Here is a 16,360-nt window from a genome sequence, read left to right on the forward strand (position 1 = left end):
TCTTCTGTGAGGTGTGTTGGTCTGGAGAGTATTGGGTAATATTTGCTGGGTACCAGAGCTTCTTCTGGATGCTTACTAAGTCTGTCTGGATTTCAGAAGCTCCTCATGTGTTTGTGAAGGTTCACACTAGAAGCAGGAGACGACTTGCAAAAGGATGTTATTCTTCCTGCAGGAGAAAAATAAAAATATTTATATATAAAATTCATATACAAGAAACTTTGAATTTAACATTTTTAGGTGTAAAAGTTTTTCACAATACACAGTTTAAAGTAAAGTGGAAAAAGGTTGTATCAGTTGCTGGGTTTAAAAGACAGTTTTATGACCTCTAATTATAGACTAAGTGTCTTCGTTAAATTCAATTATAAAATAGTTTAACATAGATTCATAAACTACTACAGTAACTGAGTCTTGAAGATTGGTTAGTGATGTATTTCATAATAAGAATTCTGCTCCAGCTTTTTGAAGTAATAAAGACATACTAATGTCTCAGCAGTTTGCATGGTTAAGGGATTTCTAAACCTGGCAATATTTTGGACTTTAAAATAAGGAGTTTTACATGTATTCAGCAATTATTCTTTATTCATTCACTGCTGTGCAGTCTCCATAGCCAACACAGCACAGCAGAGAATGTCCTTCCTGAGACATTCAACCTGCCACAGTGCCTGATGATCCAGTTCTTCACAGCAATCATCGAGTCCATCCTCACATCATCCATAATCATCTTGTTAACTTACAAATATTCATATCCGTCTGTAATATTCTGCATATAATAGTTTTTATAGTATAGTCTGTCTATTGTATTGTTATATTAAATTTCCTTTTGCTACATAATTGTTAACAGTCTGTGTTCTTGTCTGGTCTGTCTAGCATGTTACATGTTATACATGTGTGACTCACCAAGACTGATTCCTTGTATGTGTGACACACTTGCTGAAACAAAGTGATTCTGATGTGTAGAAGGTTGTAATCAGAAATACATGAACACAAATGCAAATCTTACTGGATCAAAATTTTGCTCTCAATTAGTAGAACTAAGTAACCAGTGTTTTCATAAACAGTTGTACACAACAGACCACTGCCCTCTTATCACCTACCAGATCCACCCCCATCACAGTCTATTCACACTCTCTCTGGAGAGAGAGTGAGATCAAGGACTTTAGGACTGTTTCTACTACCAGGCCATCAAACTTCTGAATAGATTCTTTTCTCACCCTCTTAAAAGCCCCCCAAATCACCCAAAACAGACAATTACTTCATCTTCCTTTAGAAAAAGGCCCCAATTTGGCCACATGTTGCACATTTTATATCCATCTGTGTCTGTTCATAGTGTCTGCATTGTTTATAGTTGCACATGCAATATGACATGATCTCTTTTTGCACATTGATTTCATATAAGTTTTCAAAATCTGCTTAACCTGCACAGAAATTAATGCAAGTACAACATTTTTCCTACACTGAAACATCCTCATTTTCACCAACACACAAATGAACAGAAGAAACACAGGATGCACCTCTGCCTTTGGGACCAACTTAGCAAAGTTAGCTTGAAATGAAAACAGCATTATTAATGTCCATAAATAACATTACTGGCCACAATTAATACATTAGTACAGTTTTTTTTCAGGATATATAGTGTGAATCTGAAATAAAAACTAAAAACAAAACTCAACATAAAATATCAATTAGCATCAAATCACAAGCACAAGAGCAAACAGTAGAAGTCTGGACAAAAGCTCCTTCAGTGTTGTGATATTTCTAAATCCTACTTTTCAAAGAGTGAATATCTCTCATAGTCTTTTATTTAAAGGTCAATTAAAAGCACAACATAAACCATTTGAAAAAAGTGTTGAAAAGATCTTTACCTTCAGTAACGCAGCTCCTGAGTCTCTCTTGCTGACAACACTGGCCTGGACTGCTGATCAGAGCAAGTACAACAGCATCGGCGAGGGGCTTCACACTGGAACCACATGATCACAGCAGCTCTTGAGGGTGTTATTTATATCCCACCCATACTGTGAAAACCACACCTCCTGTGCTAGGATTGGCTACAACTGGCCAGTTGAAAAGTGGTTGACATCACTGTTGCAGGCACAGAATAGATGAGAACATGTGACACAGGAAAAGAAAACTCCTCTATTTCATTATTTGACTGTAATGAAGTATCATTGAGTCTCTAATGACAACAAATATTCAACTTTACATTCTAAGAATGTTCCTTATCAGCATTTGGACTCTCAGTCTCCAACACTGATAACAGATCAGGGTCACTGACATCAAGGGTTGGAGAGAGGGGAGTGGGAGAAAGATGAAAGGGGCGTGAGGTGCAAGCTTTGTGTTTTGTGAGTTGGTCAGTTGCTGCCTGGACCAACTCAGATTAACGCTTGTCTGTTGGAGAGCCTTAATCTTAATAAAAGAAATAGTGCCTTTCCTGCCAGTCCTGGATTTTTATTGAAATTTTTAAGTATAAGTTGCTTGCTTTTGTGACGACACACTCTTTAGGAACAATCCACTGTTCTAGATTAGGCTAAAATGATGAGGCCCTCTTACCACTAGAAGTCATAAATCATAAACTTCTGCAGGAAAACTCACACTCTCTTCACACTCATGCTGTCTGGAGTGGGAGTGAGAATAAGAACCATCAGCTTTTAGGACAGTTTCTATGGCCATCAGTCTCCTGAATGGCTTTGTTCTCACCCTATTGAAAGTCACCCACTCTAGCTCTTAATCTAGAAGCTTTAATGAGCAACCCCCATCTAAACACTGCCATCTTTAAGTGCTTTCCTCCACAAAACCTGGTACATTACTGCCATAGCTTTTTGGTGATACTGACAAAAGTACAAGAATGACTTTAATGTTTTGGCTCACCAACTTGTTTTTCATGAATATAAACAAATTTTGAATCCGATGCCTGTAACACCCCCCTTTAAAGCAAAATTAGGGGCTGTGGCAAAATAAGTGTGAAAACTGTAAAGAATGTTCAAGTTACACTGTTTTGAATAATTCCACAATTAGCAGGTGAGTTAGTAAGAGGTGAGGGTGTCGTGATGGGGTATCCACCAAAGGTTTTTCAGATTACCAGCTACAAGGTGAGAAAGAATGACCACAAGCTCACCAATGACCTGAATGAGTTCCACTGCAGATTTGAACACACAAAGGACACTATTTGGCCTCTCTGACAGACCCCTGCCCTCTTCCTCCACACTGCCTCTCTCATCTCTGCTCTCCACATCTCACCATTAACAAGAAGGATGTTAACAGGACTTTTCAGCATACAGAAGGTGTGAAAAGCTCCAGGACCTGAATTAGTCTCTCCATCCACCCTAAAACACAGCAGTGGTCAACTAGCACCAATTTTCACCAACATCTTCGACAAATCACTGGAACTCTGCTCTGTTCCCATATGCTTCAAAACATCAAACACACATTAGTGGACTAAATGACTACTTCATTCTTCAGTACAGATAGTGGAAAGCAGTAAAGTTGCTGTGGCAATTAAGCAATGACTGATTGATATTAACAGGCCCCCAATATGCCAAGGAAACATTTGTCACATCATTACACCACCTCCACCAGCCTGGTCTGTTTACACAAGGCAGAGTGGGTCCATAGATTCATGTTGTTGGTGCCAAGTTCTGAACTTACTATCTGTTTCTGTGCCTCAGCAAAAATCAAGATTCATCAGACCAGGTTACATGTTTTGTAGCCCATCCACCTCAAGGTTCAACAGGCATTCTGAGGTGCTCTTCTGTTCACTGTATCTATACACAGAGGTTGTGTGAGTTACTATAGCCTTTCTGTCAGCTTGAACAAGTCTGGCCATTCTCAGTTCAAATACAGCATTCCTGTTTGCAGAACTGCTGCTCACTGAATGTTTTTAAACACTACAGACTGCAGCAAGTGAAAATCCCAAGAGATCTGCAGTTCTAGAAATGCTCAAACCAGACTATCTATTTTTTTGGCATCACTATGTAATGTTCTGGTATGACCCTGTCTAGGGTAAGGCTGTAAAAGAATGGTGTGGTGAGAAATGTATACTTAGTGATTGTGTGTGTAGTGTATAATAATGAGACCAAAAACAGAAAATGGCTCTTAATAGCAAATTCACAGTGTATTACACAACTGTACCATACACTGTCTTCAGGTTTGGCCCAAACAACAAACAGAATCCACACAATCTTCAAGATACATACTAGCCTTAAGCAAAACATTATCTAACTCCCTGATGGGAAGCAAAGACACAGACAGAGGTGGTTTATAATTTTTAATTATAACTCAAATTAATCCACATGTGTCAGTGAAAGAAGAGCATAGAAGCCCATACTTTTTTGCCAACTGCTGCTAGATGGTGCTGCAGTAGTGCTGCTGCTATTTTAGACTGAATGCCAAGGGATTATTGTAAAGCAATGAAATCTATCTAAAACATAATCTAAGAATGCTTTCATAACAAACACAACAGCAAACTGTCCTGACAGATTCATTCAAAACCCTCATCAGACAGGAAGAGAACCTGATTTTGGAGGCTGTGAAGCCAAGTGAAAGTCTTGCCATATTTAGAACATTATTACAGTTTCTCTCCTGTGTGAAAGCGCTGGTGTCTTTGGAGACGACTTCCCTCAGTGAACCTCTTCCCACACTCTTAGCCGTGATACAGTTTCTCTCCTGTGTGAATGCGCTGATGGAAATGGAGCTGAGTCAGTGTAGTAAAGCATTTTTCACACTCTGAGCACTGGTATGGTTTCTCTCCTGTGTGAATGCGCTGGTGTGTTTGGAGATTACCCTTCTGTGTGAACCTCTTTCCACACTCTGAGCACTGATATGGTTTCTCTCCTGTGTGAATGCGCTGGTGCACATGGAGCCGAGTCAGTGTAGTAAAGCATTTTTCACACTCTGAGCACCGATATGGTTTCTCTCCTGTGTGAATGCGCTGGTGTGTTTGGAGACTACTTCTCTCAGTGAAACTCATCCCACACTCTGAGCAGTGATATGGTTTCTCTCCTGTGTGAATGCGCTGGTGTGTTTGGAGACTACCCTTCTGTGTGAACCTCTTTCCACACTCTGAGCACTGATATGGTTTCTCTCCTGTGTGAATGCGCTGATGCAAATAGAGCTGAGTCAGTGTAGTAAAGCATTTTTCACACTCTGAGCACTGGTATGGTTTCTCTCCTGTGTGAATGCGCTGGTGTGTTCGGAGATTACCCATCTGTGCGAACCTCTTTCCACACTCTGAGCACTGATATGGTTTCTCTCCTGTGTGAATGCGCTGATGCAAATAGAGCTGAGTCAGTGTAGCAAAGCATTTTTCACACTCTGAGCACTGATACAGTTTCTCTCCTGTGTGAATGCGCTGGTGTCTTTGGAGACTTCTTCCCTCAGTGAACCTCTTTCCACACTCTGAGCAGTGATACGGTTTCTCCCCTTTGTGAATGTGCTGATGTGATTTCAGATTATGTTTCTGACGAAAAAACTTCCCACACTCTAAACACTGGAATGGTTTCTCTCCTGTGTGAATGTGCTGATGTGATTTGAGATTACTTTTTTGATTAAAACTCATCCCACAGTCAGAGCACTGATACGGTTTCTCTCCTGTGTGAATGCGCTGGTGTATCTGAAGGGCAGAACGCACACTAAAGCTCTTTCCACACTCAGAACAGTAATTCAGTTTCTCTCCTGTGTGAGTACGCTGGTGTTTTTGGAGACTAGATCTGGTAGTAAAGCTCTTTCCACACTCAGAACAGTGGTGATTCCCCTCTTTGCTGGTATTTTTCTGCATTCTTCTGTGAGGTGTGTTGGTCTGGAGAGTATTGGGTAATATTTGCTGGGTACCAGAGCTTCTTCTGGATGCTTACTAAGTCTGTCTGGATTTCAGAAGTGTTCCTCTAGCAGCTCCTCATGTGTTTGTGAAGGTTCACACTAGAAGCAGGAGACGACTTGCAAAAGGATGTTATTCTTCCTGCAGGAGAAAAACAAAAATATTTATATATAAAATTCATATACAAGAAACTTTGAATTTAACATTTTTAGGTGTAAAAGTTTTTCACAATACACAGTTTAAAGTAAAGTGGAAAAAGGTTGTATCAGTTGCTGGGTTTAAAAGACAGTTTTATGACCTCTAATTATAGACTAAGTGTCTTCGTTAAATTCAATTATAAAATAGTTTAACATAGATTCATAAACTACTACAGTAACTGAGTCTTGAAGATTGGTTAGTGATGTATTTCATAATAAGAATTCTGCTCCAGCTTTTTGAAGTAATAAAGACATACTAATGTCTCAGCAGTTTGCATGGTTAAGGGATTTCTAAACCTGGCAATATTTTGGACTTTAAAATAAGGAGTTTTACATGTATTCAGCAATTATTCTTTATTCATTCACTGCTGTGCAGTCTCCATAGCCAACACAGCACAGCAGAGAATGTCCTTCCTGAGACATTCAACCTGCCACAGTGCCTGATGATCCAGTTCTTCACAGCAATCATCGAGTCCATCCTCACATCATCCATAATCATCTTGTTAACTTACAAATATTCATATCCGTCTGTAATATTCTGCATATAATAGTTTTTATAGTATAGTCTGTCTATTGTATTGTTATATTAAATTTCCTTTTGCTACATAATTGTTAACAGTCTGTGTTCTTGTCTGGTCTGTCTAGCATGTTACATGTTATACATGTGTGACTCACCAAGACTGATTCCTTGTATGTGTGACACACTTGCTGAAACAAAGTGATTCTGATGTGTAGAAGGTTGTAATCAGAAATACATGAACACAAATGCAAATCTTACTGGATCAAAATTTTGCTCTCAATTAGTAGAACTAAGTAACCAGTGTTTTCATAAACAGTTGTACACAACAGACCACTGCCCTCTTATCACCTACCAGATCCACCCCCATCACAGTCTATTCACACTCTCTCTGGAGAGAGAGTGAGATCAAGGACTTTAGGACTGTTTCTACTACCAGGCCATCAAACTTCTGAATAGATTCTTTTCTCACCCTCTTAAAAGCCCCCCAAATCACCCAAAACAGACAATTACTTCATCTTCCTTTAGAAAAAGGCCCCAATTTGGCCACATGTTGCACATTTTATATCCATCTGTGTCTGTTCATAGTGTCTGCATTGTTTATAGTTGCACATGCAATATGACATGATCTCTTTTTGCACATTGATTTCATATAAGTTTTCAAATCTGCTTAACCTGCACAGAAATTAATGCAAGTACAACATTTTTCCTACACTGAAACATCCTCATTTTCACCAACACACAAATGAACAGAAGAAACACAGGATGCACCTCTGCCTTTGGGACCAACTTAGCAAAGTTAGCTTGAAATGAAAACAGCATTATTAATGTCCATAAATAACATTACTGGCCACAATTAATACATTAGTACAGTTTTTTTTCAGGATATATAGTGTGAATCTGAAATAAAAACTAAAAACAAAACTCAACATAAAATATCAATTAGCATCAAATCACAAGCACAAGAGCAAACAGTAGAAGTCTGGACAAAAGCTCCTTCAGTGTTGTGATATTTCTAAATCCTACTTTTCAAAGAGTGAATATCTCTCATAGTCTTTTATTTAAAGGTCAATTAAAAGCACAACATAAACCATTTGAAAAAAGTGTTGAAAAGATCTTTACCTTCAGTAACGCAGCTCCTGAGTCTCTCTTGCTGACAACACTGGCCTGGACTGCTGATCAGAGCAAGTACAACAGCATCGGCGAGGGGCTTCACACTGGAACCACATGATCACAGCAGCTCTTGAGGGTGTTATTTATATCCCACCCATACTGTGAAAACCACACCTCCTGTGCTAGGATTGGCTACAACTGGCCAGTTGAAAAGTGGTTGACATCACTGTTGCAGGCACAGAATAGATGAGAACATGTGACACAGGAAAAGAAAACTCCTCTATTTCATTATTTGACTGTAATGAAGTATCATTGAGTCTCTAATGACAACAAATATTCAACTTTACATTCTAAGAATGTTCCTTATCAGCATTTGGACTCTCAGTCTCCAACACTGATAACAGATCAGGGTCACTGACATCAAGGGTTGGAGAGAGGGGAGTGGGAGAAAGATGAAAGGGGCGTGAGGTGCAAGCTTTGTGTTTTGTGAGTTGGTCAGTTGCTGCCTGGACCAACTCAGATTAACGCTTGTCTGTTGGAGAGCCTTAATCTTAATAAAAGAAATAGTGCCTTTCCTGCCAGTCCTGGATTTTTATTGAAATTTTTAAGTATAAGTTGCTTGCTTTTGTGACGACACACTCTTTAGGAACAATCCACTGTTCTAGATTAGGCTAAAATGATGAGGCCCTCTTACCACTAGAAGTCATAAATCATAAACTTCTGCAGGAAAACTCACACTCTCTTCACACTCATGCTGTCTGGAGTGGGAGTGAGAATAAGAACCATCAGCTTTTAGGACAGTTTCTATGGCCATCAGTCTCCTGAATGGCTTTGTTCTCACCCTATTGAAAGTCACCCACTCTAGCTCTTAATCTAGAAGCTTTAATGAGCAACCCCCATCTAAACACTGCCATCTTTAAGTGCTTTCCTCCACAAAACCTGGTACATTACTGCCATAGCTTTTTGGTGATACTGACAAAAGTACAAGAAATGACTTTTAATGTTTTGGCTCACCAACTTGTTTTTCATGAATATAAACAAATTTTGAATCCGATGCCTGTAACACCCCCCTTTAAAGCAAAATTAGGGGCTGTGGCAAAATAAGTGTGAAAACTGTAAAGAATGTTCAAGTTACACTGTTTTGAATAATTCCACAATTAGCAGGTGAGTTAGTAAGAGGTGAGGGTGTCGTGATGGGGTATCCACCAAAGGTTTTTCAGATTACCAGCTACAAGGTGAGAAAGAATGACCACAAGCTCACCAATGACCTGAATGAGTTCCACTGCAGATTTGAACACACAAAGGACACTATTTGGCCTCTCTGACAGACCCCTGCCCTCTTCCTCCACACTGCCTCTCTCATCTCTGCTCTCCACATCTCACCATTAACAAGAAGGATGTTAACAGGACTTTTCAGCAGACAGAAGGTGTGAAAAGCTCCAGGACCTGAATTAGTCTCTCCATCCACCCTAAAACACAGCAGTGGTCAACTAGCACCAATTTTCACCAACATCTTCGACAAATCACTGGAACTCTGCTCTGTTCCCATATGCTTCAAAACATCAAACACACATTAGTGGACTAAATGACTACTTCATTCTTCAGTACAGATAGTGGAAAGCAGTAAAGTTGCTGTGGCAATTAAGCAATGACTGATTGATATTAACAGGCCCCCAATATGCCAAGGAAACATTTGTCACATCATTACACCACCTCCACCAGCCTGGTCTGTTTACACAAGGCAGAGTGGGTCCATAGATTCATGTTGTTGGTGCCAAGTTCTGAACTACTATCTGTTTCTGTGCCTCAGCAAAAATCAAGATTCATCAGACCAGGTTACATGTTTTGTAGCCCATCCACCTCAAGGTTCAACAGGCATTCTGAGGTGCTCTTCTGTTCACTGTATCTATACACAGAGGTTGTGTGAGTTACTATAGCCTTTCTGTCAGCTTGAACAAGTCTGGCCATTCTCAGTTCAAATACAGCATTCCTGTTTGCAGAACTGCTGCTCACTGAATGTTTTTAAACACTACAGACTGCAGCAAGTGAAAATCCCAAGAGATCTGCAGTTCTAGAAATGCTCAAACCAGACTATCTATTTTTTTGGCATCACTATGTAATGTTCTGGTATGACCCTGTCTAGGGTAAGGCTGTAAAAGAATGGTGTGGTGAGAAATGTATACTTAGTGATTGTGTGTGTAGTGTATAATAATGAGACCAAAAACAGAAAATGGCTCTTAATAGCAAATTCACAGTGTATTACACAACTGTACCATACACTGTCTTCAGGTTTGGCCCAAACAACAAACAGAATCCACACAATCTTCAAGATACATACTAGCCTTAAGCAAAACATTATCTAACTCCCTGATGGGAAGCAAAGACACAGACAGAGGTGGTTTATAATTTTTAATTATAACTCAAATTAATCCACATGTGTCAGTGAAAGAAGAGCATAGAAGCCCATACTTTTTTGCCAACTGCTGCTAGATGGTGCTGCAGTAGTGCTGCTGCTATTTTAGACTGAATGCCAAGGGATTATTGTAAAGCAATGAAATCTATCTAAAACATAATCTAAGAATGCTTTCATAACAAACACAACAGCAAACTGTCCTGACAGATTCATTCAAAACCCTCATCAGACAGGAAGAGAACCTGATTTTGGAGGCTGTGAAGCCAAGTGAAAGTCTTGCCATATTTAGAACATTATTACAGTTTCTCTCCTGTGTGAAAGCGCTGGTGTCTTTGGAGACGACTTCCCTCAGTGAACCTCTTCCCACACTCTTAGCCGTGATACAGTTTCTCTCCTGTGTGAATGCGCTGATGGAAATGGAGCTGAGTCAGTGTAGTAAAGCATTTTTCACACTCTGAGCACTGGTATGGTTTCTCTCCTGTGTGAATGCGCTGGTGTGTTTGGAGATTACCCTTCTGTGTGAACCTCTTTCCACACTCTGAGCACTGATATGGTTTCTCTCCTGTGTGAATGCGCTGGTGCACATGGAGCCGAGTCAGTGTAGTAAAGCATTTTTCACACTCTGAGCACCGATATGGTTTCTCTCCTGTGTGAATGCGCTGGTGTGTTTGGAGACTACTTCTCTCAGTGAAACTCATCCCACACTCTGAGCAGTGATATGGTTTCTCTCCTGTGTGAATGCGCTGGTGTGTTTGGAGACTACCCTTCTGTGTGAACCTCTTTCCACACTCTGAGCACTGATATGGTTTCTCTCCTGTGTGAATGCGCTGATGCAAATAGAGCTGAGTCAGTGTAGTAAAGCATTTTTCACACTCTGAGCACTGGTATGGTTTCTCTCCTGTGTGAATGCGCTGGTGTGTTCGGAGATTACCCATCTGTGCGAACCTCTTTCCACACTCTGAGCACTGATATGGTTTCTCTCCTGTGTGAATGCGCTGATGCAAATAGAGCTGAGTCAGTGTAGCAAAGCATTTTTCACACTCTGAGCACTGATACAGTTTCTCTCCTGTGTGAATGCGCTGGTGTCTTTGGAGACTTCTTCCCTCAGTGAACCTCTTTCCACACTCTGAGCAGTGATACGGTTTCTCCCCTGTGTGAATGTGCTGATGTGATTTCAGATTATGTTTCTGACGAAAAAACTTCCCACACTCTAAACACTGGAATGGTTTCTCTCCTGTGTGAATGTGCTGATGTGATTTGAGATTACTTTTTTGATTAAAACTCATCCCACAGTCAGAGCACTGATACGGTTTCTCTCCTGTGTGAATGCGCTGGTGTATCTGAAGGGCAGAACGCACACTAAAGCTCTTTCCACACTCAGAACAGTAATTCAGTTTCTCTCCTGTGTGAGTACGCTGGTGTTTTTGGAGACTAGATCTGGTAGTAAAGCTCTTTCCACACTCAGAACAGTGGTGATTCCCCTCTTTGCTGGTATTTTTCTGCATTCTTCTGTGAGGTGTGTTGGTCTGGAGAGTATTGGGTAATATTTGCTGGGTACCAGAGCTTCTTCTGGATGCTTACTAAGTCTGTCTGGATTTCAGAAGTGTTCCTCTAGCAGCTCCTCATGTGTTTGTGAAGGTTCACACTAGAAGCAGGAGACGACTTGCAAAAGGATGTTATTCTTCCTGCAGGAGAAAAACAAAAATATTTATATATAAAATTCATATACAAGAAACTTTGAATTTAACATTTTTAGGTGTAAAAGTTTTTCACAATACACAGTTTAAAGTAAAGTGGAAAAAGGTTGTATCAGTTGCTGGGTTTAAAAGACAGTTTTATGACCTCTAATTATAGACTAAGTGTCTTCGTTAAATTCAATTATAAAATAGTTTAACATAGATTCATAAACTACTACAGTAACTGAGTCTTGAAGATTGGTTAGTGATGTATTTCATAATAAGAATTCTGCTCCAGCTTTTTGAAGTAATAAAGACATACTAATGTCTCAGCAGTTTGCATGGTTAAGGGATTTCTAAACCTGGCAATATTTTGGACTTTAAAATAAGGAGTTTTACATGTATTCAGCAATTATTCTTTATTCATTCACTGCTGTGCAGTCTCCATAGCCAACACAGCACAGCAGAGAATGTCCTTCCTGAGACATTCAACCTGCCACAGTGCCTGATGATCCAGTTCTTCACAGCAATCATCGAGTCCATCCTCACATCATCCATAATCATCTTGTTAACTTACAAATATTCATATCCGTCTGTAATATTCTGCATATAATAGTTTTTATAGTATAGTCTGTCTATTGTATTGTTATATTAAATTTCCTTTTGCTACATAATTGTTAACAGTCTGTGTTCTTGTCTGGTCTGTCTAGCATGTTACATGTTATACATGTGTGACTCACCAAGACTGATTCCTTGTATGTGTGACACACTTGCTGAAACAAAGTGATTCTGATGTGTAGAAGGTTGTAATCAGAAATACATGAACACAAATGCAAATCTTACTGGATCAAAATTTTGCTCTCAATTAGTAGAACTAAGTAACCAGTGTTTTCATAAACAGTTGTACACAACAGACCACTGCCCTCTTATCACCTACCAGATCCACCCCCATCACAGTCTATTCACACTCTCTCTGGAGAGAGAGTGAGATCAAGGACTTTAGGACTGTTTCTACTACCAGGCCATCAAACTTCTGAATAGATTCTTTTCTCACCCTCTTAAAAGCCCCCCAAATCACCCAAAACAGACAATTACTTCATCTTCCTTTAGAAAAAGGCCCCAATTTGGCCACATGTTGCACATTTTATATCCATCTGTGTCTGTTCATAGTGTCTGCATTGTTTATAGTTGCACATGCAATATGACATGATCTCTTTTTGCACATTGATTTCATATAAGTTTTCAAAATCTGCTTAACCTGCACAGAAATTAATGCAAGTACAACATTTTTCCTACACTGAAACATCCTCATTTTCACCAACACACAAATGAACAGAAGAAACACAGGATGCACCTCTGCCTTTGGGACCAACTTAGCAAAGTTAGCTTGAAATGAAAACAGCATTATTAAATAAATAACATTACTGGCCACAATTAATACATTAGTACAGTTTTTTTTCAGGATATATAGTGTGAATCTGAAATAAAAACTAAAAACAAAACTCAACATAAAATATCAATTAGCATCAAATCACAAGCACAAGAGCAAACAGTAGAAGTCTGGACAAAAGCTCCTTCAGTGTTGTGATATTTCTAAATCCTACTTTTCAAAGAGTGAATATCTCTCATAGTCTTTTATTTAAAGGTCAATTAAAAGCACAACATAAACCATTTGAAAAAAGTGTTGAAAAGATCTTTACCTTCAGTAACGCAGCTCCTGAGTCTCTCTTGCTGACAACACTGGCCTGGACTGCTGATCAGAGCAAGTACAACAGCATCGGCGAGGGGCTTCACACTGGAACCACATGATCACAGCAGCTCTTGAGGGTGTTATTTATATCCCACCCATACTGTGAAAACCACACCTCCTGTGCTAGGATTGGCTACAACTGGCCAGTTGAAAAGTGGTTGACATCACTGTTGCAGGCACAGAATAGATGAGAACATGTGACACAGGAAAAGAAAACTCCTCTATTTCATTATTTGACTGTAATGAAGTATCATTGAGTCTCTAATGACAACAAATATTCAACTTTACATTCTAAGAATGTTCCTTATCAGCATTTGGACTCTCAGTCTCCAACACTGATAACAGATCAGGGTCACTGACATCAAGGGTTGGAGAGAGGGGAGTGGGAGAAAGATGAAAGGGGCGTGAGGTGCAAGCTTTGTGTTTTGTGAGTTGGTCAGTTGCTGCCTGGACCAACTCAGATTAACGCTTGTCTGTTGGAGAGCCTTAATCTTAATAAAAGAAATAGTGCCTTTCCTGCCAGTCCTGGATTTTTATTGAAATTTTTAAGTATAAGTTGCTTGCTTTTGTGACGACACACTCTTTAGGAACAATCCACTGTTCTAGATTAGGCTAAAATGATGAGGCCCTCTTACCACTAGAAGTCATAAATCATAAACTTCTGCAGGAAAACTCACACTCTCTTCACACTCATGCTGTCTGGAGTGGGAGTGAGAATAAGAACCATCAGCTTTTAGGACAGTTTCTATGGCCATCAGTCTCCTGAATGGCTTTGTTCTCACCCTATTGAAAGTCACCCACTTTAGCTCTTAATCTAGAAGCTTTAACAATCAACCCCCATCTAAACACTGCAATCTTTAAGTGCTTTCATCCACAAAACCTGGTACATTACTGCCATAGCTTTTTGGTGATACTGACAAAAGTACAAGAAATGACTTTTAATGTTTTGGCTCACCAACTTGTTTTTCATGAATATAAACAAATTTTGAATCCGATGCCTGTAACACCCCCCTTTAAAGCAAAATTAGGGGCTGTGGCAAAATAAGTGTGAAAACTGTAAAGAATGTTCAAGTTACACTGTTTTGAATAATTCCACAATTAGCAGGTGAGTTAGTAAGAGGTGAGGGTGTCGTGATGGGATATCCACCAAAGGTTTTTCAGATTACCAGCTACAAGGTGAGAAAGAATGACCACAAGCTCACCAATGACCTGAATGAGTTCCACTGCAGATTTGAACACACAAAGGACACTATTTGGCCTCTCTGACAGACCCCTGCCCTCTTCCTCCACACTGCCTCTCTCATCTCTGCTCTCCACATCTCACCATTAACAAGAAGGACGTTAACAGGACTTTTCAGCAGACAGAAGGTGAGAAAAGCTCCAGGACCTGAATTAGTCTCTCCATCCACCCTAAAACACAGCAGTGGTCAACTAGCACCAACATCTTCGACAAATCACTGGAACTCTGCTCTGTTCCCACATGCTTCAAAACATCAAACACACATTAGTGGACTAAATGACTACTTCATTCTTCAGTATAGATAGTGGAAAGCAGTAGAGTGGAGAAGGTGGATCTACCAGACCACAAAAGGCGTTCTGAGGTGCTCTTCTGTTTACCATAACCATACAGAGTTATCATAGCCTTTCTGTCAGCTTGATCAAGTCTGACCATTCTCAGTTAAAATGAGGTGTTTCTGTCCTCAGAACTGTCACTGCCTGGATGTTTTTTCTTTTTTGCACTATTCTGAGTAAACACTACAGACTGCTGCCTAAACTCCCCTTCTGACGCTAACAATCACGCCACGGTCAAAATCACCAAGATCACATTTTTTACTGCTGCCACATGATTGGCTGATTAGATAATTGCATGAACAAGTAGGTGTACAGTTATTCCTAATGAAGTGTTTGGTGAGTGTATGTAAACGAGCTTTGTTCTGATTGGTTGGTTTGTTTCATGCTTTACTCAAAAAGCAGTCTGAGCTGAACCGCTCTAACTTAAGTGTGAACTGGTGGGGCTGAACTGCTGTAGGCTGTATGGGCAGGTGTGCACTATATGGACAAAAGTATTGGGACACCTACACAATATGCCTCTGTAGTGAGTAATTAAAAAACAGAGGATAGCCCCTGTGCACTTCAGCACATGCTGGCCTCACTCTGGTGGTTTGCATGGTCTGCCGCTTCACAGCTAAGCTGTTGTTGCTCCCAGGTGCTTCCATTTCACATTAATAGCACTTATAGTTGACAGGGGCAGATCTAGCAGGACAGAAATTTCACAAACTGACTCATGGCAGAGGTGGCATCCTGTGGCAGGGCTATGTTTGAAGTCACTGAGCTCATAAGTATGACCCATTCTACTGCCAGTGTTGTGTATTGAGACAGCAAGGCTGTGTGTACATTTAAAATTAAAGATAGAAACGTCAAGTACATTACTTGTCTTCACTATGTAATGTTCTGGTATGACCCTGTCTAGGGTAAGGCTGTAAAAGAATGGTGTGGTGAGAAATGTATGCTTAGTGATTGTGTGTGTAATGTATCATAATGAGACCAAACACAGCAAATGGTTCTTAATAGCAAATTTACAGTGTATTACACACTGACTGACAATCACCAGTTTGTCTTCAGGTTTGACCAAAACAAGCAGAACTCACACTGACTTTGATACATAGTAGCCTTAAGCAAATCAAAAGAATAAACAAAAGACAGACAGCTTATCTAACTCCCGGATGGGAATCAAAGACACAGAGAGAGGTGGTTTATAATTTTTAATTATGACTCAATTTAATCCACGTGTCAGTTAAAGAAGAACATAGAAGTCTATACCTTTTTGCTTTTTTGACAACTCCCGCTAGATGGTGCTGCGGTAGTGCTGCTACCATTTTGGACTG

General features: G+C 39.9%; 1 protein-coding gene across 1 annotated transcript; it reads right to left on the reverse strand.

Annotated features, from left to right (window-relative positions):
- Positions 1–4,561: 4,561 nt before the first annotated feature.
- Positions 4,562–11,554, reverse strand: LOC118816810 (zinc finger protein 850-like). Its single transcript, XM_036583405.1, is given in 2 exon segments — positions 4,562–5,460; positions 10,486–11,554. Coding segments are annotated over 2 exon segments (1,968 nt in total).
- Positions 11,555–16,360: the final 4,806 nt, after the last annotated feature.

The sequence above is a fragment of the Colossoma macropomum genome, unplaced genomic scaffold (genome assembly GCF_904425465.1).
Source record: "Colossoma macropomum unplaced genomic scaffold, Colossoma_macropomum, whole genome shotgun sequence".
Lineage (NCBI taxonomy): Eukaryota > Metazoa > Chordata > Actinopteri > Characiformes > Serrasalmidae > Colossoma > Colossoma macropomum.